The sequence below is a fragment of the Chiloscyllium plagiosum genome, chromosome 45 (genome assembly GCF_004010195.1).
Source record: "Chiloscyllium plagiosum isolate BGI_BamShark_2017 chromosome 45, ASM401019v2, whole genome shotgun sequence".
NCBI classification, from domain to species: Eukaryota; Metazoa; Chordata; class Chondrichthyes; order Orectolobiformes; family Hemiscylliidae; genus Chiloscyllium; species Chiloscyllium plagiosum.
In genome coordinates this window covers 100,739-126,245 of record NC_057754.1, presented here as the reverse complement: position 1 = coordinate 126,245, position 25,507 = coordinate 100,739, and the positions used below count along the sequence as shown (strand labels likewise).

The window sequence follows — 25,507 nt, the reverse complement described above, 5'->3', positions numbered from 1 at the left end:
AATCTTACTTGAAGGGATTTCCATCGTTGGTTTTCTGCACAGCCTGTACCACGGACTTGTAGATGCGGAAACTGATGGTGACGGACAACAAAGCCAGCACAAGATAGGCCAACACACTGACCACACTAAACACTGCCAGCGAGACCAACAAGGTCAGAATGGATCCAAACACAACCCCTGTCTTCTTAGGATCACGCCAGTAGATCAAATCCTTCACTGTAGAGGGAGAGAGAGAAAAACTATATTCATCAGGAACCATGGCAGGTACATTCCTAGTGCACCCTTGGTCTCTCCCCAAGGCACACCTAGAGCTGCTGTGGAAGGAGTGGAAGGTGGTGCATGGGTGTGAAATGAACAACCTTGGATGTGTCAATTAATCTAAAAGCACTCAGTCTCTTGCCCCACTCACACCCTGCCTAGCCCTACGCACCTCCCTATGAAGCATTTACTCGCCCAAATCAAAGTGGGAGACACCCCACAGTCTCATCCATCCACACACCATTAAGCTTGGGACACCCCCTGATAAAGGACTGAACCAACCTGACGCTGAAGCCAGGTACTCAAGTGACGGCCCTGTCCCCACCCCAGTGATCATTGGGATGAGGTGACCTCTCTCAATGGGAATATGCTGGTGCAGGTAGAACAGTGAGTCTCCAGGGGCCATAGATAACATGTGGGAGCTACATTCGGTGTGAACACTAAGTGAGGCTGCAAGCAGCAGTACTGTCATCACCAGCACGTGGACAGATAGGCAATAAACACAATGAGTTGTGTGTCAGAGCTGGAAATGTGTTGCTAGAAAAGCGCAGCAGGTCAGGCAGCATCCAGGGAACAGGAGAATCGACGTTTCGGGCATAAGCCCTTCTTCAGGAATGAGGAAAGTTTGTCCAGCAGGCTAAGATAAAAGGTAGGGAGGAGGGACTTCGGGGAGGGGCGTTGGAATTGCGATAGGTGGAGCGAGGTCAAGGTGAGGGTGATAGGTCAGACTGGGGTGGGGGCGGAGAGGTCCAAGAGAAAGAGAAAAAAAAAGGAGGGGGGGGGGGAAAAAGGAGAGGGCAAGGGGGGCGGAAGGAGAGGGCGAAGGTGTGGGGTGAGAGAGAGCGGGGCAAACAGAAAGAGAGGTTGAGAAATAGAGGATGAGAAAAAAAAGAGCGAGAGACACACACACATACAAATGACCAGCAGCCTAGGGAGTCCCCATGAGCTGTTCAGCCACGCAGCCAATATCATCCATCCTTCCCCTCTCTGGTAATCCCTGTAAAAATGAATACTTATTTATTGAAGGCATTAACATCATATCCCATACTGCCACAGTCACACCTGGGGAATAGAGGAGCAGGAGACAGAGGGAAAATAAGGAGAGTCGTCAGAATGCATCAAAGCTGTTACTGATTCAGAGCTGAGAGAGTGAAGCAGCTGACTGGATTACAGAGCAATGACCTAATCTACTCTTTGTACACAAACAACTCATTCACACAGATTGTACAAACAAGATTACTGACACAATCCAAATCAGTCCCCAACATAACCTTCTTCAAATCAGAGCCAGTGAAAATAAGAAACCATGCCTCAAGGGCAAACTGTAGACCATTCAGCCCATCAAGTCCGCTCCCCCACTGAATGTGATCTGATAATCCTCAATGCCACTTTCCTGCCTTTTCCCCATAACCCTTCATTCCCTTACTAATTAAAAATCTGTCTCTCTCAACCCTGATATACTTACACGGCAGCCCTCTGCAGTGAACAATTCCACAGATTGCTAGCCTCAAAGAAGCTTGGTCTTAAAAGGGTGACCTCTTACTCAGATTGTAAACCCATCCAAAAGGGGAAACAACCTCTTTGCAGCTACATTATCAAGTCTTCTAAGAATCCTGAATATCTTTAATTCTTATAACTTCAGTGAGTACACACAAACCATTCAGTCTCCTTCCACACCCGGGATCAGCCAAGTGAACCTTCTGTGGACTGTCTCCAATACTAGCGTATCTTTCTTATTATAAGGGGATGAAAACTGTTCACAATATTCCAGCTGAGACCTGACTAGTGCCTTGTATAGTTTAAGCAAAAACTCCCTAATTTTACGTTCCATTTGAAATAAATGCCAACATTTGCCTTCTCTATTACCCAATGAACTTGGATGCTCACTTTTTGTGATTCATGAATGAAGACTCCCCACATCCCTCTGTTCTGCTGCTTGCTGCAGTTTTTTTCCATTTAAATAATACTCAGCTTTTGTATTCTTCCTGCCAAAGTGCAGAACCTCACAGCTTCCCACATTATATTCCATCTGTCAAGTTTTACCACTCACTCAACCAGTCTGTATCCCTCTGCAGACTTGGTGTCATCCTCAGCACTTGACTTCCCATCTATTTTTGTCATCCACAAGCTCAATTACAGCATATTCCGTTTCTTCAAAGTCATCAACAGATATTGTCAATAATTACGGCCTCAGCTCTACTAGTTACAGGTTGAAATCCTGAAAATGGATGCCACATTCCAACACTTAGTCTTCATTAGCTAATCCTCTATCCATGCTAAACACTACCCTCATGGGCTCTTGTCTTATTAGATCGCTGTATGTGCAGTACCTCAGGGGGAGGTGATGGACTAATGGCATTATCGCTGGACTGTTAATCCAGAGACCCAGGTCATGTACTGGAGACCCGGGTTTGAATCCTGCCAAGGCAGATGGTGGAATTTGAATTCAATAAAAATATCTGGAATTAGGATCTAAAGGTGGCCATGGATCCAGTATTGAAAAAACCCCATCTGGTTCACTAATGTCATTTAGGGAAGGAAACTGCCATCCTTACCCGATCTGGTCTACATGTCACTCCAAACACACAGCAATGTGTTTAACTCTTAACTGCCCTCTGGGCAATTAGGGATGGACAATAAACGCTGGTCTGCCAGTGACATCCACATCCCATGAATGAATTAAAACTAAATCCTTATCAGATGCCTTTTGGAAGTCCAACATATTTCATTTACTGCTTCCCCTTTATCTATCCTGATTATTACAGTTCTTTGAACAGATAGCAAACTTGTCAGACATGGTTTCCCCCTCATGAAGTCATGCTGTCTTTGCTCTATCACATTACCCATTTCCAAATGCTCTGCTGTGAACATTCTTTCTAGACCCTGACTCTGACCTTCCATGCCCAGGGATTGTTGTGTTGAAGAAGGGCTTTTCCTGATGAAGGGCTTTTGCCTGAAATGTCGGTTTTACTGCTCCTCGGATGCTGCCTGAACTGCTGTGCTCTTCCAGCACCACTCTAATCCAGAATCTGGTTTCCAGCATCTGCAGTCATTGTTTTTACCTTGTTGTGTTGACACCATTCGCAGCATTGGTATCTGAGTCAGATCTCAGAGATTGTCACAAAAGAAAATAAAGTTTGTAGGAACACTGTGCACTATTACCTCCTTTAGAATACAGTCTAATGTTTTCCCAATGACAGAAGTTAAGGTAATGAGCAAGTTACTTCGGCTGTCTCTTTCATCTTTTAGAATAAAAAGGTTTTAGTATTCTTTAATATGCTGGGCTGCATCCAAACAGGTCTGGGGGGGGGGGGGGGGGGGGGGTGGATTTCTCAGTCTTTAGCACCATTCAGTCACTTTCCCCCAGCAGTGATAGTACTGTGTGTGTGTGGGGTGTGAGAAGGGGGTGGGTGGGGTCGTCAGATTAACGACAGCAATTATGGGATATTTATGGGGGTGCACAGGGGAGAATGCCCCAGAGGAATCCACAATGCATATGCAAAGTCCAGGCTTGGGAATAAGCTAGGGTAAGGACAACACAAGAACTCGGAGCAGGAGTAGGCGATATGGCCCGTCGAGCCTGCTCCGCCATTCAATAAGATCATGGCTGATTTCTTTGTGGACTCAGCTCCACTTACCTGCCCTCTTACCATAACTCTTCATTCCTTTACTGTTCAAAAATCTAACTTTGCTTTAAAAACATTTAAATGAGGTAGCCTCAACTGCTTCACTGGGCAGGGAATTCCATAGATTCACAACACTTTGGGTGAAGAGGTTCCTCCTCAACTCAGTCAGAAATCTGTTCCCCTGTATTTTGAGGCTATGCCCCCTAGTTCTAGTTTCACCCACCAGTGGGAACAACCTCCCTGCTTATCTATTCCCTTCATAATTTTATATGTTTCTATAAGATTTCCAACACCCCACTCTCCATTCTTCTAAATTCCACTGAGTAAACATTCTTCATTCATCTTGATTCACTAGGATAAATCACTGCATGAAAATTCCACTCTGAAATTAACCACTAAACCCATAGCATGATACAGTCACAAAGAACAGAGACACCCTCATGACCTCATCTTTCATCAAGCAGTTAGTTTTACAGTATACTGCACATATACAATACACCCCACCTCCATTATAAATTCCTGCCTGTTCATTTATAACAACTGTCAACAGACACACTGTAATGACTCAATCCCTACCTGACGAGACTATCCCACGAGGAGACTAGGTCTGGATTCTCCAGAGTTTCGAAGAACGAGAGGTAATCTCATTGTAACATGCACAACTCTTAAAGGGCTCAACAAATTGGAAGTAGACAGGACCTTGGAATCCCTACAGTACAGAAAAAGGCCATGCGGCTCATTGAGTCTACCCTCCAAACATCTGTTTTCCCCAGCCTGGGAGGAGGGAGCAGCAGCTAGAAGCTGGGACGATTTCAGGGAAAGGGCAGACCATTCAGGACAGAGATAAGGAGGAATCCCTTCACTCAGAGGATGGTGAATCTTTGTGGATTTCTATACCCCAGAGGCTTTGGATACTCTATCACTGGGCAGGTTCACGAATTCACAGATTTCTAAATGACAAAGACACCAAAGCAAATGGGGTAGGACAGAAATATGGTGTTGAGGTGGAAGGTTATTCATGATCTGGTTGAATGATAGAACAGGCCTAAGGGGCAGAATGGCCTACTCCTGGTCTTTATTTTTTGTATTCCAGTTTGGGAGTGGGGTGGGAGAACAACCATTGAACAACCAATAAGGGAGGAGATGTAATTACAACATAACATGTTTACAGGAGGACGTTTCTGCTACTAATGTGAACATTGAACCTACTCGTTTAAAACTCAGGATCAAGTCTGGAGTTAATAACATCCCCAGTTCCTGGTCCAGTTTTCCTCCACTCTCTCATTGCAACTCAGTGTGGGCAGCACACTGGTTAGCACTGCTGCCACACAGTGCCATGGACCCGGTTTGATTCCAGCCTCAAGCGACTCTGTGTGGAGTTTGCACATTCTCCCGGTGTCTGCGTGTTTCCTCCGGGTGCTCCAATTTCTTCCCACAATCCAAAGACGTGCAGGTTAGGTGAATTGACCATGCTAAATTTCCCTAAGTGTTCATAGATGTGTAGGTTAGGTGCATTAGTCAGGGGTAAATATAGGGTAGGGGAATGGGTCTGAGTGGGTTTCTCTTCAGAGGCTCAGTGTGGACTTGTTGGGCCAAAGGGCCTGTTTCCACGCTGCAGAGATTCTATGATGACAAGGATTGTGTTTAAATTTGGCCTCAACAACTCACCACATGGGACACTGATTATTCTGCATGTCCCACTGTCATAATCCTCAGTAACACTTTCTGAATGTTTAAGCATTCGATCTGCCAATATAAACATTCAAAATAGAAGCATGTAAACCATTCCCTGTCACGGGGTAGCGGAAGTCTATAGCCAGCAGGCAGCAAAGTTGAGTAAGTCTCAGGCATCGCAGACAAGGAATAAAGAGCTCTTCTATTCATGGAATGTCTGTGAACAACATGCAGAAAACTTACTAAAGAACATTTTAAAAATTAGCCCCTTGCCCCCATTCTATAACAAATTTGAGGGCCGGGGTGAAGCAATAGGGGTGACTGCAAAGTGCAGAGGAGTGTGGGCGGTAGCAGAAACAAACAGAATGTTGGAGAAACTCGGCAGGTCTGACTTCATCAATGGAGAGAGAAATAGTTCAGATTTCGATTCTGGTCTGACTCTTCTTCAGTTCTACTGTAGAAGAAACATATTTTGAGGATCTTGTTTGAGGAACGGGGGAACATAACCCCTTCAACACCTCTCCTTTCCCCACAACTTGCAAAAGATCCTCTCACCTGACATGGGAGCAGGTCGATCCCAGTCTCACCAAAAAACTTGACTGCATCTTCCAGGCTAACACTCCCAGCGCAGTGCTGTGGCAGTGCTACGCTGGCTACAGAGACACTGCCATTCAGAGTCCAAAGTGTTATTGACAGAAGAGCAGGACAGTTCTGGTTGGAGTTAATATTTAATCCTCACTCAACATCACTCAAATTGATGATCTGACCAGTCTCGTATGCTGTGTCTGGGATCTTGCTGTGCACTACTTCGGAGGCAATGGTTTAGTGATATCATTAATCCAGAAACTCAGTTAATGCATTTGGAACCTGGATTCAAATCCCATTATGGCAGATGCTGGGATTTGAACTGAATAAAGAATCGAGAATTAAGAGTCTACTGATGACCACGGAAACTATTGTTGATTGTCAGAATAACCATCTGGGTCACTAATATCCTTCAGTGAAAGGAATCTGCCATTCTTACCTGGTCTGGCCTATATGTGACTCCAGATCCACAACAACGTGGGTGACATAATTACCCACTGGACAATTAGGGATGGGCATTAAATGCTGGCCTAGCCAGAGATGCACCCATCTAGTGAGCCTCTACTTTGCAGCAACATAAACAATAAGGGGAAGCAATGACCTAGGTGGTTTTATAACTAAGCTATTAACCCAGAGTGTCGGGCAATATCCCAGAGACTTGGGTTTGAATCCTGCCATTGCGGATGTTGGAGATTGAATTAAATAAATGGTGCAGAGGGCACTGAATGAGGGAGGTAAAATCAACGAAACTAGAACTGGCCAATAGCAGAACCAAAGTGTATTCTGCTCCATCAGTCACTCAGAACAGGAATGGTCAACCGGTTTACAAACATTTCCCATCCAAAATCTAACTCAACTCCAGATAAATCCAATGACCCAGTCACCACTACCTCCTGCAGAACACTAATCACCCTCTGACACAGGACATTTGTCCACATCTGTCCTCAATGAGAGTGTCCTTTCCCTCAAACTTCCTCTGGCCTCCACACTCCTCCCTATCTCTGTAACCTCCTCCAGCCCATCACCCCTCCTATCAGTTCCAGCCTATCCTCTAGATATTCAGCCTGTCCAAACCCTCCAGCCTCTTTTACCTTTTAATGAGATCACCTCTCATTCTTGTTTTTAATATCTAGGAGTGTTACCACCCACAACCAAATGACCTTCCCACCACCAACTCACCACGAGTTATGCCATCATCAAAAGCGAGGACTGGGAGTAGGGAGAACGAGAACCTCTCAGCCTTCTAATCTCCAGGAGACCAGGAGGGGGAGGGAGAGATGCAGAGAGGTTTAGGGAGGGAATTCCCAAGTTTGGGCTCCAGGTGCCTGAAGACACAACCTCCAATGGTGGAGCAATGGGAACTGGGGGATGCTGGAGAGGCAAGAACCGGAGGTAGTGACAGAGATCGGAAGGGGTTGTAGGGGCTGGAGGAGGACACAGAGATAGGGAGAATATATAGGGGCTGGCGGAGGTCATAGAGATAGGGAGGAGTGTGGGGTATTGTAGTAAGTGAGAGAGATAGGGAGGGTCAGGGCCGCAGAGGGATTTGAACATGGGGTGAGAATCTAAACAAATAAACTAACAGGATCTCACACACCTTGAGGCTGTTGATGGGGATTCACACAGACAGACTTCAGCAGACAGACAGCTCAGTGCACGTAGGTCAGATTTATGAAGGTGATGACAAATGGGTTAAAAGACAATGGGTGCAGTTAATCAAATGAGGAAGGTACAGAGAGCAAAGCTTTTACCTGCCATTTTACTCAGCCTATCAGAAGCTGCCCCACCAACAGGCCTTTCCATCTGCACAGGCTCCAAGACAGTTTGTGGTTTCAGCTCTGGTCTCACTTTGGAATCACTGGGAGGGGCCATGTCCACGAGGGGCTGGGCCAGACAAAGGGCTGTGCCTTTGACTATTCCCGTTTTCTTGATGGCAGGGTTTTGCTGGGGGGTTAGTTTGCTCAGTGCCTGGGGAGTTGTGGTTAACTGGGGCTGGGCTCTGTCACCAGACCCTAATAAGCTCTGTCCATCTTTGGCTCTTAGATCATTCTGTGTGTCCCTCCTTCCTGAAGGGCTGGGTTTGGTGACTTCCTGCCTCATGGCTGGTTGTTGGACTCCAGTCAATTCCACTGAAGATGGTGACATGGAATCTGAAGCCTTGGCTGCTCCCTCACCTGCTCCCTCCTGGGCCCTCACTGCTCCTGTGGCAACTCCCTCTGGCGCCTTTGCTGGTCCCTCGGTCGCTCCCTCCAGGGTCCTCTCTGTTCCCTCGGTCGCTCCCTCCAGGGCCCCTCCTGGTCCAGAGGTTGATTTGACAATGAGTGAAGGGGTTTCAATGACTATGGGTGTGGATTTGACAATGATTGATTGGGGTGGAGCTGTTGCCACTGGGGCAGGCTGCATTCCTCCGAGAACGTGGCCCCTTTGCGATATTGCTGATCTCCAGATCATCTCTTGTAAAGGAGAAGGTCCTTCCACCATAGAAAGCTCTTCAGTATCAGCACCGTCAACGGAGACAGGAGAGTCTGCTGACAGCTGAGTGGTGGCAGGATCAGTTGGAGACAGGCCAGGTGGGTGCCAGTGTGATTGGTCCACATGAGATAAGGTTGACAAGATCGGAGAACTGGATCTTGGCTCACATTTGCTAGTTCCTTCCTCTGTAGACATATGCATATCTAATTGGTGACTGGCAGCTGCAGATGGGAAAGGCGAAACACCAGTATCTGAAGGTACCACTTCTTGTGAAGTTATTGGTATTTGCTCCAGCACAATGTCTCCACTGTGACCAAGCCCAGGTGAAGCTCCAGGCAGTATTGGACTTTCTGCTGGATGGTCTTTGGTTTCTGCAGACTGTGTTCTATCTCCTCCAGGGCCTGTGGATTGAAGATTCACAGACTCTCTCTGTCTGTCACTCAGCACCTGCTCTCTGCTTTCCCTAACATTTAATACTGGAGCACAAACCAGTTTCTCAGTGGTGCCTATATCACCCGATTTCTCCTTCCTATACAGTAGGGTCCCCACTGGACCGGATTTGACATCTTCAATAACAGTGTCATCCGATTCTCCGGAACTATCTGCCTCTGCAGTCTCCAATCTCGCAGACAGAACATGGTCAAGGGCAGTGGTTCCTTCAAGTGTTGGACATTGCGAGCTGCCCCAGCTTAAAGTTGGATCTTCAGGGAGTTGGCAAGTTTCTTTACTGGGGAAAATCTCCTTTGCTTCTTTCTTCAAAGGCTGTGGCTCATTCATTGGGTCTCTGGATGGTACCTCTGCTAAGGGCTCACTGCTCCTACTTACAGGGTCAATCGGACACCTATGTCCAACATCAGGCAGAATCTTGATGCCTGCACTGGTGGATGTAGGTATTTGCACTGAAGGGTTCACAGCCTCATCTGGGGTAATCTTGATCAACGAATAAGGAGAGAGTCCATCAGTTCCAGGGCCACGTGCTGGCTGAAATATCCTCTCAGAAAGATCCAGGTCCATTTCAAGACCGCAGACTACCTTTCTTTTATCAAACGGCCGAGACACTGGGTCTCCAGAAATCAAATCCTGTGGTCTACTCATTGATCCACATACAGAAGGGTGAAAGCTTTTGGAAGCTATGTCTGTGGACATCCCACCTCCTGTGGTGGCATTTGGCCTGAAGACACCTTCTGCAATGTTGCTTTGTCCATCAGGAATCTCCTGCTGGTCACCCACTCGAGGGCAGTGCAAAGCCTGTGGAAGGTCTCCTGTCTTCAAATCAGACTTTGGTCCAATGGCAGCAACTGTTTCGGCTTTGTTTTTGGACACTGCTTCACTCAATGGATCAGTCTTAATCCCTCCTGTGATTGGGAGAGGCTTCTGAGGCAGGTTCAGATTCACTCTGCGCTCATCCACAATGAACGATGACTTTGGTGTCTCTTCAGCACAAGGTCCCTTCTCTTGCATTTCAGCAAGGACCTCGAAAGGAGAGTCAGGACTAATTCTTTCCAATGAATCTTCTTCTTGTGAAGAATCAATTGAAGAAGGATCACTTTTTGCTGGCTCCTCTGGAGCATGCACTGCCCCAGTCCCATGGTGAACTCTTTCAATTTGACAAATCTCCACTGCTTCCGATACACGTTGAGACTCCTGCTTCCCAAACACCAGCTCGGGTTGGCTCATCCAACTGTAGTTATTGAAGACACTTCCTCCAGGCTGAGAGCCCCTGAAGGTTGTGTCATTTACAGAATCATTCCCATAGAGGTTGCTCATTCCCTGAGTGACTGCAGATCCAAAACATTCCTTCTCAGTATCTGACAGAGCAGTCTTCTTCAACGAAGGGATCAAGGCAGAAGATCCACCTTGACCTGACAGCATGTCAGATGTCACAACAGAGCCAAGGGCAGAAGGTTGGAAAGACCCCATCGACTCAGAAACGCTCACACAGCTCGGCTGTTGTGCAGACAGACTGTGACCAGAGAGGAGCGTTTGGAGTTGCAATCTCTCTGTGAGCAGACAGCAAGAGAAATTCAGAAAACCATAAAAACCAGACAAACCAGTCTCACAGCATGCAATGCTATGTGGATGCAAGGGTAACAGAAACGATCTCAGCAGCCATGCATGGAAGGAGACTTGCCTCACAAATAATCAGCAACAGCAATGCAGCACCAAGCAAAATGCACTCCTCACCAACCCCCTCCTTACGAGATGGAGTGGTTAGGAAGAAAAATGGCAAACAAAGAGGGAACAGAAAACTCAACATAAACATATGACAACATCTGCAGCCAGTAATAGGCATAAAGACTACAACTCAAAGAGAAAAGGATAGGTCTTATTGGATAATCTTCTGCCTTTAGAAAGAGCATTGTCACTACTGAATAAATACATTTAACTTCACCTTCTGAACCCCACTCCCTCCCACAATCCCACACCTCAACCAGAGATGCTAGAACATTACATTGAGACACCAGGATAAAGACAATTCCCCTCGAAAGGGCCCTATTAATTATCGCAATAGACAAAAAAAAATAAAGCCAAGCAATTCGGAGTCTAGGAACTGACTCCTCAAACTCAATGACAATTATTTTCATGCGTAGGTTCGCGATCAGTGTTTAATTTGATCTGAGGGAGGTTATAGTGAACTTATATAGGACACTGGTTAGAATTCAGATAGAATTTATGGTTCTGTGGACCACATTATAGGAAGAATCTAAATACACTGGAGAGACAGCAGAAAAGATTGGAGAATGGTTTCAGGGATGAGACACTTCAATGATGAGGATGGATTGGAGATAAACGGAGACTGTCTTCTCCTCTGCAAGAAAAACTAAGAGGAGACTAGATGAAGTTTTCAAAAAACAACAAGGAATTTGGTCAGAAACTATAGAGAGATAAACTGCTCCCCCTTGTCTTCTGAATCCTGATCACTTCACAATAAGGTTGGAAGTGATTTGCAAAAGCAGCAAATTGAAAAGAGAGAACGTTTTCTCAGACACAGTGGTTGGGTCAGGGCCTGGAAGTATAGCTGGTTCAGACAAGCCATTCAAGAGGGTGCTAGACAATTATTTAAACAGAAGCAATGTGCAGGGTTACCAGGAAAACAGAGGAGACTGGCATCAAATTAAAATACTGAGATAGCTGATGCAGACATGAGGGGCTGAATGGTCTCACTGCACCATAACAATTCAGGACCGACTCCCAATCACTGCCACAGTCTCAATATAAATTTGCAGATTCATTAAAGTATGATTAAAAGATTGCATTTAGAAACTTTTAAAAAATTTATTTGTGGGATGTGGGTATCACTGGCTGGGTCAGTTTTATTGCCCGTCCCTAGATGTCTCTTGAGAAGGTGGTTGTGAGCTGCCTTCTTGAACTGCTGCAGTCTACCAACATAGACTGATAATGATCAGCTTGTGTTCATGCCCATTTGCCTTTCCACTCACCTCGCTCTTTTGGGTTTGATGTGCTGGTACCTGGTTAATTAATAATCCAGTGTTCAAGAGAAAATGTGGCCATTTTTAACAGAAAGATTAAATAAAATGATCCTAAAATGGATTGTCACGAAGCAGAATGAGGAGACACGCTGCTGTTACCCATGCGGAAGGCCAAAGAAAGGCCAGCATTACCCGTTGGGGTCAATCCCTCCATGTTCGCCCAGGGCATTCAATGGCTGGGCCTTAACTCCAGGCCAGATCTCCACGGTCAATCTCTCCACCTCCCCCAAGAGTCACAATCCAAGGGTTAACCACCCCCTCCTCAACTGGAAACAGGTTGGAGAGAGGGTGGGGCAAAAGTGGGCAGATACCTCACGATTGACTCCAGATGGTAATCTAGGCCCTGGGCTCAGTGATAAGCTGGCTAAACTGACATTGAAGATTCTATTTTTATAATTTACAAACCTATAAACACTGTTATAGGGAAATGAGAGTAAAGGTAGAGAGGGTTAAACTTGCCTTCAGTTACAGAGATATGCTGAGAGGAAGAAGAAAGCAAATTATCTGAAAAATATAAAAATAGCAGATAATTAGACCCCGAGGGAATCTGTAACACAGTGACAGAATGGGTCTCCTGCCTCTGCCCATTTCCCAACTGAGATACTCAGACTCCTCATTATCACCCCCCCCCCCCCAACCAGTACAGACAAGCTCAGAGATAGCCATTAACACTGTCCGCACAGCTTGTAACATCTCCTATCCTCTGCTTTTGAATCATTAGAAACATCTACTCTCACCATCAATGTCCTGATTTCCCTAGGCTCATTGATCTTCCATGGCATTGCTCGTGGTGAGCCAGAGGATGGGTCAGATGACAGTAATGCTCCAAAGTGTATTATTCCACTCAAGTTCAGCAAGATACCTTTCAAAGTCACAGGGATTACTGCCTCTCAATAAGTTCTGAGGCTAATTGGATTCAGAACTTATTGAAAGGCACCTTCCCATCCAATAACAGAAGGTGTTACACTTGATCGTTCACTTACACCCCCTCACCGTCCAAGGCCCCAAACACATCTTCCAGCTGAGGCAGCATTTCAGTTGTACTTCTTTCAATCTGGTCAGCTGTATTCATTACTCACAAAGCAGACTCCTATACACTGGGTAAGCCAAACTCAGACTGGGTGACTGCTTTGCAGCACACCTCCGTGTGCTTAGAAATGACCTAAATCTTCCAGTAGCTTGTTATTTATGCACACCATCTCCTGCATGGAAATGTTTCCACCCTGGGGCTTGCTGTTATGTTTCAGTGAGGCTGAATGCAAGCTGAGCAAACACCACTTCATTTTTCATTTTGACACTTTACAGCCTTCAGGACTCAACACGGAGTTCAACATGATCACTGTCCTTCATTCTGACTCCACACTCCCCAACCCAGTCTCTTGTTTGCTCTCAGTTGGGCTGACCTATTTTCTGCTATTAACACCTACTCTTCATCTATGGCACTCCTCTATTACAGTTAACAATCCCTTTTATCTTTTCTCTCTGGGCACCTCTCTATCTGTTCCCCTCAATCCTCCTCCACCCCTCTGATAGTAGCACAAACCTACTATTTTTCAATAGGTTCAGCCCTAAAGCTGGACTCAAAATGTTAACTATTTCTCTCTCTTGATGCTGCCAGACCTGCCGAATTTCACCAGCATTCTGACTGTTTCTGGGATTTAACAACCAGCAGGTGGGATTAGAGGCGGAAAGTACTCACTTCCAAAATCTCAGCAAGTTCCCAAATGCCCCCATCAGGGCTGGGAGAGGCAGGGAGTCATTACATCATGGAATCCATTCTCAGAGCAAGTGGAAGAGGTAAACAGTTCAATTGTTCCAACAAGGAAACAAGATGATCAGCTGGAAGCAGATAACTGCAGTGAAGGAGTCTATAGACACTAGTACCAACCCAATGGAGCAAATGGCCTGGTTCAGAGTTGTACATGTATAAAAATGTCTTGTTCTCAAAAATAATCAAATCATATAGAACCACACAGAAGGTGGAGGGTTATTCCTCCCACTGTGCCTGTACTGCCTTTGTGAAAGATCTTCCCAATTCGTCCACTTCCCTGCCCCAGCGCTGCAAATCTCTCCAATTCCCCTCCTTTTGAATGTTCCTGTTGAATCTGCTCCCCCCTGCCCTTTCAGGCAGTGCATCCCAGATCACAACAACTCGCTGTCTCAAATAAAACATTCTCATCTCCCCCCCCTTAGGTCTTTTTCCCGATTTTCCTCAACCTGGTTACCTCTGGTGACCAATACCACTTGCCAAACAGTATCTTATTCACCATAAGAAATCACCATCGTTTCAGAGAGATGGAGAACTTCAGTTTCCCAGTCTCCTCCATTCCGATGCATCTACAGTGACACACACAATACCATACACTACACTACACTGATGCCACTCTCCATCCCATAGTCTGGGGACACACCACGTCAGATTATTTGATCTGTGCTGGAGAGTCTAGAAAATGCACACCTGGAAGAAACATAGGAACATTAGTAGGCCATTCGGCCCACAAGCCTGCTCCACTCATGACTGATCATCGATAAAACCACCCACGCCACTTTATATCACCTACTATCATTAATCTCCAGAAATCTAGCAATCTCGGTATTGAATGTACTCTCAGTGATTGAGCTTCCACAGTTTTTGGGCTAGAGAATACCAAACATTCTCTCATCATTCTCCGAGTACCAAACATTTTCTCACCATTGTTCCTCATTTCATCCCTCAGATTATGCCACCTGGTTCTGGACTCAATCTGGGGAAACATGCTCACTACATCTACCGTGTCGGGCCATTTGATTATATAAGTTTCAATGAAGTCATGCCTCAGACTGTATAACAAGTGAATACAGACCCAGTCCAAATGCAGTAAAACCTAGACAATACCCAGGCTGAAGGTGATAAGTAATATTCGCATCACACAAAGCCAGGCACTGACCATCTCCAAAAGGAGAATCTAACCATCACCCCTTAATATTAAATAACATTACCATCACTGAATGCCCCACTATCCACAGCACCAGGGACCCAGGTTCGATTCCATCCTTGGGCAACTGTCTGTGTGGAGTTTGCACATTCTCCCCGTGTCTGCGTGGGTTTCCTCCTGGTGCTCTAGTTTCCTCCCACAGTCCAAAGATATGCAGGTCAGGTGAATTGGCCATGCTAAATTGCCCATAGTGTTAGGTGCATTAGTCAGAAGGAAATGGGTCTGGGTGGGTTACTCTTCAGAGGGTTGGTGTGGACTTGTTGGGCCGAAGGGCCTGTTTCCACACTGTAGGGAATCTAATCTAAAAGTAAACTCCCCTCCTGACTCCTCAAAGCCTGTCCCACCATCTATAAAGCACAAAGGAGTGTGATGGAATACTTCCCACTTGCCTGGATGGATGCAGCTCCAACACTTGATAAGCCAGACACCATCCAGAACAAAGCAGGCCACTTGATTGGCACCACATCCACAAACATTCACTCCCTATCACGGGCACTTAGCAATGTGTTTTATGTTTTCTTTATTGATTCACAAGATGTGGGCACTGCTGGCTGTGCCAGCATTTATAGCCCATTCCTAATTGCACAGAGAGCAGTTAAGAGTCAACCACATTGCAGTGGGTCTAGAATCATATTTAGGCCAGACCAAGGAAAGATGGCATTTCCTTCCTAGCTAACATTTTCCTTTTCACATAGTTCAAACAATTTTTATACTTTACCCTTATGCTACTCATTGATTTGCATTTATAATTTTCATTAGCCTTCCTTGATGAGTTGCTTGGTCATTCTTTGAGGGATTCTAAATTGGTCCCAATCTTCAAGTTTACCACTGTTACTGGCATTATTATAAGACACTTTCTTCGATAAAATGCAATGTTGAATTTCTTCTGCTAACCACAGTTAGGTCATCTTTCCCATTAGTGCTTGTGCCTTAGAGACCATGGAATACTTGAAATTACCAGCATTGCTCATCTATTGCCCCAATCCTTTATGGTTACCAATGTGTTCTTCATATCTTCATGATTTCCTTTCTTTAGATTTACACAAGTTACAAAATTAATTACATAATGTTCAAATCTAATGCAAAATTTGATATTTCCTAACAGCAATATTATTAATTAATTCTAATTACCTAATGCTAATCCTTAAATAGTCTGAAACCTCATTGGCTGCCCAACAGACCATTCCAGAAACCCAACAGATACACACTCTAGTAATTCATCGTACACAGCATTAGTGTTAATTTGGTTCACCTAGAATGTGTAAATTAAGTTGCGCATTATTATAACATTGTGTGCATAATTAATTTCATGGCTTACTCCATGCCTGACATTACCACTATTGTTTGGCTGTAAACTGTTCCCTCTCATGTTCTCTGCCTCTTCCTGTTTCCTAACTTCTATCAAAACTGATCCAACATTTGGTCATTCCTTGCAAATGCATGTGCCTATGTAAAAGTCCCTTACACACCCCTATTGTATCTGCCTCCACCACCACCCCTGGCAATGCATTCCACACTACCATGCTATAAAAACCCCGTCCCTAACATCTCCTTTCAAATTTCCCCTTCCTACTTCAAATGCAAACCCCCTCATTTTGAACATTTCAATTCTGGGAAAGAGATTCTGAATGTCAACCCTATCTATCCCTCTCATAATTTTATAGACTTCTATTAAGTCTCACTCAGCCTCTGCCACTCTGGAGAAAACAACCAGAGTTTTTCTAGCCTCTCCTTAAAGCTCATAACCCCTAATCCAGACAGCATCCTGGTAAAACTCTTCCGCACACTCTCCAAAGCCTCCACATCCTTCTTGTACTGTGGCAACTAGAATCAAATGCAGTACTTTAAGTGTGGCCCAACCAAAGACTTATAAAGCTGCAACATAGCATCCTGACTCTTGTACTCAATTCCTCAAGCAATAAAGGCAAGTATGCCATACGCCTTCTTCACCACCCTGTCTGCTTTTGTTGCCACTTTCAGGGAGAATTAAGAATACGTGAAGCTCAACCTCCTTTTCCTTTTTGCTATTATTCCTAAAAGACCAATATCCCTGGACATACAGCTCCCAATCTTGGTCATCTTGTTGCCACTTTACATCAAACTCAATTTTTCTCAAATTATCAATAATGTTGGGTATATTATGTGCATTCAGATAGCGTGCCTTTAATCATGCCTAAGATTCTTCTCATTAGTATCCATATTCTATTAGATTCTTGCCTTTATTTCACCTGTTCCTAATTTCACTTATTGCATTTCTACTTGCTGTTCACAGTTCTGTTTCCCTCTGATCCAAACTCCCTTTCAATTTCTCAATCCCCTGCCTGTCCAGTTTAAATCCTCCCCAACAGCAAACCTTCTTGAGGCTATTAATTCCAGTCCTACTAAAATGCAACCTGTCCATCTTGTAGAGTCCCATCCATCCCACAACCAGTTGCAAGGCCTCAGAAATCTGATGCCCACTCTCACACCAGTTCTCCAGCCATGTGTTCAATTGTTAAATTCACCCTGAGAGTAATCCTGAGATTACCACTTTTGAGGTCCTGCTTTCTCATCTCCTCTCTAGCTCCTTGAAAACTACTTTAAAGGAGCCCATCCCCCATTCCTAGCTATGAACAACCACCTCAAGCTGTTCACTCTTCCTCAGAATGTTCTGCAGCCACTCTGCGACTCCATGGAGATAACACAATATCGGAGAATCACATCAACAGTTGAGAACCACCTGTCTGTTCCGCAGTAATATATCTCATTTCACTACTGCTCCTCTCCACTTTCTCCTCATGAGCCACTCATGATGCCACTGACTCGACTCTTACTATACCCCTGAGGGAACACTCACCCTCACCACTATCAAAAATAGAAAACCGAACAACAAAACACTTTTCCAGGGAATTTTTGAAAGATCTGCCTGGTTCTCTTTAGACTACCTGATAATAGAAGTCTATAAAATTATGAGAGGGATAGATAGGGTTGACATTCAGAATCTTTTTCCCAGAATTGAAATATTCAAAATGAGGGGGTTTGCATTTGAGGTAAGAAGGGGAAATTTCAAAGGAGATGTTAAGGACGGGGTTTTTACAGAATGGTAGTGTGGAATGCATTGCCAGGGGTAGTGGTGGAGGCAGATACGATAGGGGTGTTTAAGGGACTTTTACATAGGCACATGAATTTCCTATCTGCCTGCACACTCCCAATGTGTGATGGCATGACCATCATCACAATGACTCTAGGCTCCACTGAGCTCTCAAGCCCTCATGCAGCCAGTCATAGAGATGTACAGCACAGAAACAGACCTTTTGGTTCAACTTGTCCATGCCGACTAGATATCCCAACCCAATCTAGTCCCACCTGCCAGCACCCGGCCCATATCCCTCCAAACCCTTCCTATTCACATACCCATCCAGATGCTCTTTTAAATGTTGTAATTGTGCTAACCTCCACCACTTCCTCGGGCAGCTCATTCCATACACGTACCACCCTCTGAGTGAAAAGGTTGCCCCTTAGGTCTCTTTTATATCTTTCCCCTCTCACCCTAAACCTATTCCCTCTACTTCTGGACTCCCCGACCCCAGGGAGAAGACTTTGTCTATTTATCCTATCCATGCCCCTCATGATTTTATAAACCTCTATAGTGACGGACACTTGTTTATCAAGGACACGGTGCATCCATACCAGCCCACATGCCAATTGGCTGAGTTGCCCTGTCATATTTTAATGTTACAGACTATTCGTTGCAAACATACTAATCTACAGTTGCTCGTTCTGCAGAAGTAGGAACTGAATAATGGAGAACAAAAAACGTAATTAAAATAATTTCGTGAATTCCCTGTTCACCAAACTCTTATCTGCAAGCTGCACCGTGAGCTTTAGGTTTATAGATATTTTAAAACAACCAGTTCAGACGTGGTATAACACACCTCTGGACTGGGAGAACTAGAACACAGACTTCCTGAGTAAATTCAAGATGGTGGCAGGGCAGCAGGGCTCAGTCCCAAGACTCGTCCACATCCATTTACTTCCTTTCCTTTCTTTTAAAAAACCTTCTTATTTTGTTTTGTTTTATTGTCTTTAAAACCTGGAGAATGACAGGTGAAGGAGGTAGTCTCCAGTGGCAGGAATGACAGGATAAGCCGGACACTGTTCTACTCTAACACAGTGTCTCCCAGAGAACGAGGAGCAGGTCATGTTCAGGTTGAGACTGCCCCAGGCCAGCTGCAGTCTCTCTCTCTCTCTCTCTCTCTCTTTTTCTTCATATTTTTTACTTGTTTTTTTTTCACCTTTCTGACGTCCTGCTGGATCAGTGTCAGCAGGAACTCCTGGCTGCAGTAGACCCAGAGCAGGGACGCTGCAGAAGCCATGTTTGAGACCCCAGCCAATGAAGGTCAACTCTATTTACGTATTTTCCTTTACTCTTCTTGTATCTCAAAATGGCACCAGCTTATGTCAACGCAATACGTTTTCACTGCATCTCCATGTGACAACAAATCAATCATTCATTCATTCAAAGGCAAGGCCAAAAGAAATATGAACAGGAGTTGGCTATTTGGCCCCTCAAACCTGCTCTGCTATTCAACAAGAACAGTGCTGATCCAATGGTCCTCTCAAACACTTTCCTGTAACCCTTGATTCCCCAACTGATCAAGAATCTCACTCAGCATTAAATATACTACTGTCTGCCACAAAAGTTTATACTCTTAGCTGAACTGCAGAAATAGATTTTACTGATTACCTAATTAACTAATCAACTGCTCTTTCGTACTGCCAAAGACTGGAAGAAACCTATTTCCAATTTATAATTAGTGTACACACCCTCTCCCAGTGAAGCTGATTTTATACTACAGCTGCCAGTAAAATAAAAAGATACTGATGAATAGATAACCAGACCAGACACAATGGGCTCTCTCCGTGCTGTAACTAGACAATCTGACTCTGAACAAGCCACCAACCAATATCTGCCTCCCTGTCTGCAACATCACACTGTTCAGACGATAGAACCAGGGAGGTTGCTCCCACTGGCGGGTGAAACCAGACCTAGGGGGCACAGCCTCAAAATAAGGCAGAGCAGATTTAGGACTGAGTTGAGGAGGAACTTCTTCACCCAAAGGGTTGTGAATCTGTGAAATTCCCTGCACAGTGAAGCAGTTGAGGCTTCCTCAATGAATATTTATAAGGTGAAGATAGATATATTTTTGAAGAGTAAAGGAATTAATGGTTATGGTGGGCAGGCAGCTAAGTGGAGCTGAGTCCAAAAAAAGCTTAGCGACAATCGTATTGAATGTCGAAGCAGGTTAGAGGGACCAACTGGCCTACTCCTGCCCCTCTTTCTCGTGTTCTTACATGAGGTGCCACACAGAGTGTTAACTACAACATGGCTTTATTACCATTCTGGCTGAGGTCACTGTGAAGCCCTGAGCTATGGTGATCCTCCAGGGTAAACTCAGCCTGAGAGACAGCAGCCTGCTCTCCTCTGTGACTATGTACTTCATAGTCAGGGTGGATGTACTGTTACCCAAGGCCAGGGGAAGCTGACAAACAAACGCAGGCTCAATCCAGAGCGCAGTTCTCTGCAAAGGGAATTTCGTAGGGATCGAACTGCCTGTACTTTCTGAAGGCAGCAAGCATTTTGATATTACGCACTATAAACAAACAGCCAGAAAATGTGAGCTCGAGACACATTACAATAGTATTACACACTGATTGTGTTAGGATACAGAATGTGCCAGTGTTCAAGTTCACCTTCCTTCCCAATTCTCTTGGTACCTATCTCCCCTCCAATAGCTCAGCTTCCTCCCCCTCATGGTTCAGCAGCACCACCCCACCAACACACAAAGTCAGGGGGGTACTCCATCACAGGCACCAGCCATGCACTTTCAACTCTGCTGAACTCACCCAAGAGATTGCCACTTCCTCACAATCGAGGCATGGCAGAGAGCAAGAGCAGGCAATTCCCACAGAATCCCTAAAGTGCAGAAACAGGCCATTTGGCCCAACAAATCCACACCAACACTCCTAAGAGCATCCTACTTAGACGTACCCCTCATCCTATCCTTGCGACTCCCTTGGCTAATCTGTCTAACCTACACATCCCTGGACACCAAGGGAAATTTAGGATGGACGATCCATCTAACCTGCACATCTTTGGACTGCGGGAGGAAACCCAGACAGACATGGGGAGAATGTGCAAACTCCACACAGACAGTCACCCAAGACTGGGATTGACCTTGGGTCCCTGGTACTCAGAAACAGCAGTACTAACCACTGAGCCACTGTGCCATCCTGGCAATTCGATTCCAGGAGGCATCACAGGTAATGCTTTCATTTTGCAGCTGAAAAATGACCTCCTGCCCCCCCAAATCCACCCCCTAGACACAGTGATCTCAGGGATCAAGAGCTTGTCATAGGAGAAGTAGTGGAGGACTCTGGGTCTATACTCGATAGAGTTTAGAAAGATGAGATGGAATGTCACTGAAACCTACTGAAAGCAGAGATCTGGATAGCATGGATGTAGAGAACTTGCTTTCACTAGTTGGAGAGACTAAGATCTGAGGGCAAAGTGTCAGGAATTACCTTTTTGAACTGAGATGAGGAGGAATTTCTTCAGACAGAGGGTGGTGGAACTAATTGACACAGAGGCCTGTAGAGACCAAGTAATTGCATGCATGTAAGACTGAGATATAAAGGTTCTTGTTTAGTAAGTGGATCAAAAGTTATGGGGAGATGGAAGACAAATGGGTTGAGAAACATATCAACTATGATTAAATGGAGAAGCAGACTCGATGGGCCAAATGGTCTTGTGGCCTGGAGCTCAAGTCCAGCAAAGAAGAGTTTAGCAGAGGGCAGCATCTCATCCTGAACACATTTAGGACCACTGAGGAGAAAGTGTCAAATGAACATGTCAGATGGGACCAAGAGAGGCCAGGGCAGGGATGTCAATTTTGTGTTTTTTTTTTAAAAAGTCATCATGAGGGGTATGGATAGGGTGAATAGCCAAGATCTTTTCCCCAGGGTAGGGGAGTCTAAAATTAGAGGGCATTGGTTTAAGATGAGGGGGGGAAAGATGTAAAAAAGGGGACCCGAAGGGCAGCTTTTTCACGCAGAGGGTAATACATATATGGATTGAGCTGCCAGAGGAAGTGGTGGAGGCTGGTACAATTACAACATTTAAAAGGCATCTGGATGGGAATGAATAGGGAGCGCTTAGAGGGATATGGGCCAAATGCTGGCAAATGGGACTAGATTAATTTAGGATACCTGGTCAGCATGGACAAGTTGTACTGAAGGGTCTGTTTCCCTGCTGTACATCTCTATGACTCTCAAATATTGCAACGAATCACAATACTACAGTGAATTAGTTTGTATTGTAATAGTGCAATGCATTTCTTATGAGTGAGATTCCACAAACACTTAGGAAAACCACTGTGCCCCATCAAACTAGCAGCTCAGGTTGGGGATTGAGGTCCATCAATTCCAAAAGATGGAAAAGGCAGAAAGTAAATATCAGGGTGTCAAAAGCTGTTAGCTGTATAACGGTTCACGAGCAGCTGAGTGTCACAATCACACTGTCAGTGAGGTAAAAAATAAACCACAAACAAAGTGAATATGTAGTCCCGTGTCTGGTCATTGGATGTTGCAACCCGAGTTGTTATCAGTGACATAGTTCCCCTGGCTGCTTCTTTCATATCCTGACCGGCTGATGCAAGAGATCAAGCAAGCTCGCAAGACAGTATGAGCACAAGATGCATGAGAAAGCCCACTCAGTCCTAACCTATTTGGACCTACTGTCTCCTCAACAGCATGTCTGGTCAGGAAGAAAGGAAGCAGGATTGCAAAAGAGAACAGTGCAGGGGTCTTCCAAGGAGGGCAAAGCCTCCTTCACACCCACTCCTCCTCAGAAAGAGGACAGAAACAGAAATTAGGAGTAGACCTTGAGCCTGCTTCACCAAATAAATCTGATCATTGAACTCTGTTCCTGCTGTGTTCCCATTCCCTTTAATCCCTTTTTCTCTAAGAACAAAACCTAACCCCTCCCAGAACATATTCAATGTCTTGGCCTTAACTCTGCCCATTGTACCTTTCAATCATCGTCCCATGTCACTCACATCTTAAACTTAAGATTTTTTTTTGTCCTGGGATGTGGGCGTGTCTGGCTGGGCTGGGCATTTATTGCCCATCGCTAAAGTGGGAGTGAACTGCTGTAGTCCATTTGGTACAGGTAGCCCCCAGTGTTGTGAGAAAGGGAGTGCCAAGACTTTGACCCCCAGTGACATTTTTTTCTCTGGGATTATCCTGCAGAAAATATTTACACCATCTTTCACAACCTCAGTGATCCAAAACATTTCACAGCCAAAGACTACCTCACTCAAATAGGTTTGAAGTGTACTATAGGAAATGCTGTCTATTTGCATGCAGTAAGCTCCCACAAACAGCTACACGATAATTACCAGACCTCCTCTTTTGAGAGGGTGGCCATGACACAAGGGAGAACGCAGCAGTTCTTCAAGATAATGCAGTGGAAAATGCTACAACCAGCCACCAAGGTAGATAGAGATTCTAATGACCAATGGTGCATTATCTGAATACTAACACCTCCACCAAAGCCCCATCCTCAGTACTTTTCAGAAATTTCAACCTATATGATATGCTCTTTTTTGGGGATGGGGCTGTCCAGTCCAGAGTGTATCAACACGGATAACACTGGCACTTCATTTATTGAAAGAGGAGTGGCAGGAGATGGAGTGTGTCAGGGGCAACAATGCAGACCTCGCCTTGAATACTCTGCCACCCCAATGTCAGCGACAACGGAGCAAAGGAGAGTTACAGAACGCCAACTCATGGGGGGAAACGTCATTATTGATAGGAGTTGGGGGGACAGTGATTGTGGACTTCAACCTGTATCCTGTATCCAAGGAAGTTGGATGGGCAGTGTAGAGTCAACTACACTGCTGTCGGCCAGACTAGGTAAAGGAGACAGCTGGGATGTCTGAGTGAATCCTCTCCCACAACAACAGTTTCCTTCCTAAAAAGGAGCTGAGTGAATCAGATGGGGATTTCTTCCACCCCAACCCCACTGACAATGGTTTCACTCCAGATTTCTGACCATATTCCAATTCCACTAGCTGCCACGGCGGGATTCAAACCCAGGAATCCCCAGAAATGGTTTGATAGTCCAGTCGATAATGGCATTTGGCCGTCATTCCTTCAATCGCCCTGCGATGGTACGTGAACTTGCTGGTGGCTCCGCAGGTAGGAGGAGCGGGTGAAGGCCTTCCCGCATTCAGGGCAGCTGAAGGGCCGCTCCCATCTGTAGACCCATCGGTGCCTCAGCAGGTTGGAGGCCTGGGTAAAGGCCTTCCCACACTCAGGGCAAGGAAATGGCCTCTCCCCCGTGTGGACCCGCTGGTGGGCCAGCAAGTTGGGGCAAGCTGAAGGGCTTCCCGTACACAGTGCAGCTGTAGGGCTTCTCCCCCTTGTGGACCCGCCGGTGCCTCAGCAGGGCAGAGGCCTGGTAAAGACCTTCCCGCATTCAGGGCAGGGGAATGCCCTCTCACCCATGTGGACCCGCTGGTGGGTCAGCAAGCTGGAGGATTTGCTGAAGGCCTTCCCGCACACAGTGCAGCTGAAGGGCCTCTCCCCCGTGTGGACCCGCTGGTGGGTCAGCAGGTGGCAGGAATGTCTGAAGGCCTTCCTGCAGTCGGTGCAGGGGAACGGCCTCTCCTCGGTGTGACTGCGCCGATGAGTCTCCAGGGCAGACGGAAAATGGAAGCCTTTCCCACAGTCGCCACACTTCCATGGTTTCTCCATGGCCAACGCTTCAGCCGCACACAAACGGGCGTGGAGCCTGAACCCATCTTGAATTCCTCTTCCCAGGCCATATCGCTGTTTCAGGCTCCACACTCAGTGCTCCATCCCAGTCCATTACCCCCTCTGGTGCCTGCGCATCTCTGTCCCTTCCTGCTCTCCTCTGCCCTGTCCTTGTCCCTGATGGTGCTGTTCAGGGCCCCAGGCCCTGCCTGGGATCGGGCTGTGCAATGCGGTGCTTTCAGGAGGGAATGTCGCCGCAGTCCTGACTCACCCAGAGACACTCCCGAAGAGGAAACCGCTGCATCCCCGCTTTCTCCAGACGAGGTAACGAGGGAAGACTGGTTCTGAGATTCCATGTTGCAACCGCCTTGTTCCCAGCTCCTCTCCTGGTGAAACTGCCCCAGACTCTGGACGCGCAAGGCAGAGAGCCTCTGCTCACTGGGAGGAGCCCTGAGCAAAGAATCCTCTCTCTCTCTGTTTGAGGAGGAGGATCTCGACCTTTGAGGAAGGGCGGGGACGCTACCATAAAAACACAGACTGATTGACACTGGGTTAGACAGGCCCAGCCCAGTCCAACACAACACAAGCAAGATGGCCAGTGAGGGACCAACGTAGCGTGGGCACTGGG

At 45.9% G+C, this 25,507-nt stretch overlaps 1 protein-coding gene across 3 annotated transcripts in view; it reads right to left on the bottom strand.

The window, feature by feature from the left end:
• The window catches only part of LOC122543777 (reticulon-3-A-like), a 30,368-nt gene extending 4,861 nt beyond the window's left edge, over positions 1-25,507 (bottom strand). Inside the window, exons 1-3 of one of the 3 annotated variants that reach the window (XM_043682531.1) lie at positions 25,151-25,507; positions 12,566-12,610; positions 9-216 (exon numbers count right to left, since the gene is read on the bottom strand). In XM_043682531.1, coding sequence (XP_043538466.1) covers positions 9-216; positions 12,566-12,610; positions 25,151-25,235 — 338 coding nt within the window. In that variant the 5' untranslated portion in view covers positions 25,236-25,507. Of the gene's footprint in view, positions 1-8; positions 217-7,894; positions 8,569-12,565; positions 12,611-25,150 lie in introns of those variants that run through there. The other 2 variants (XM_043682532.1, XM_043682529.1) reach the window with 2 other exon arrangements.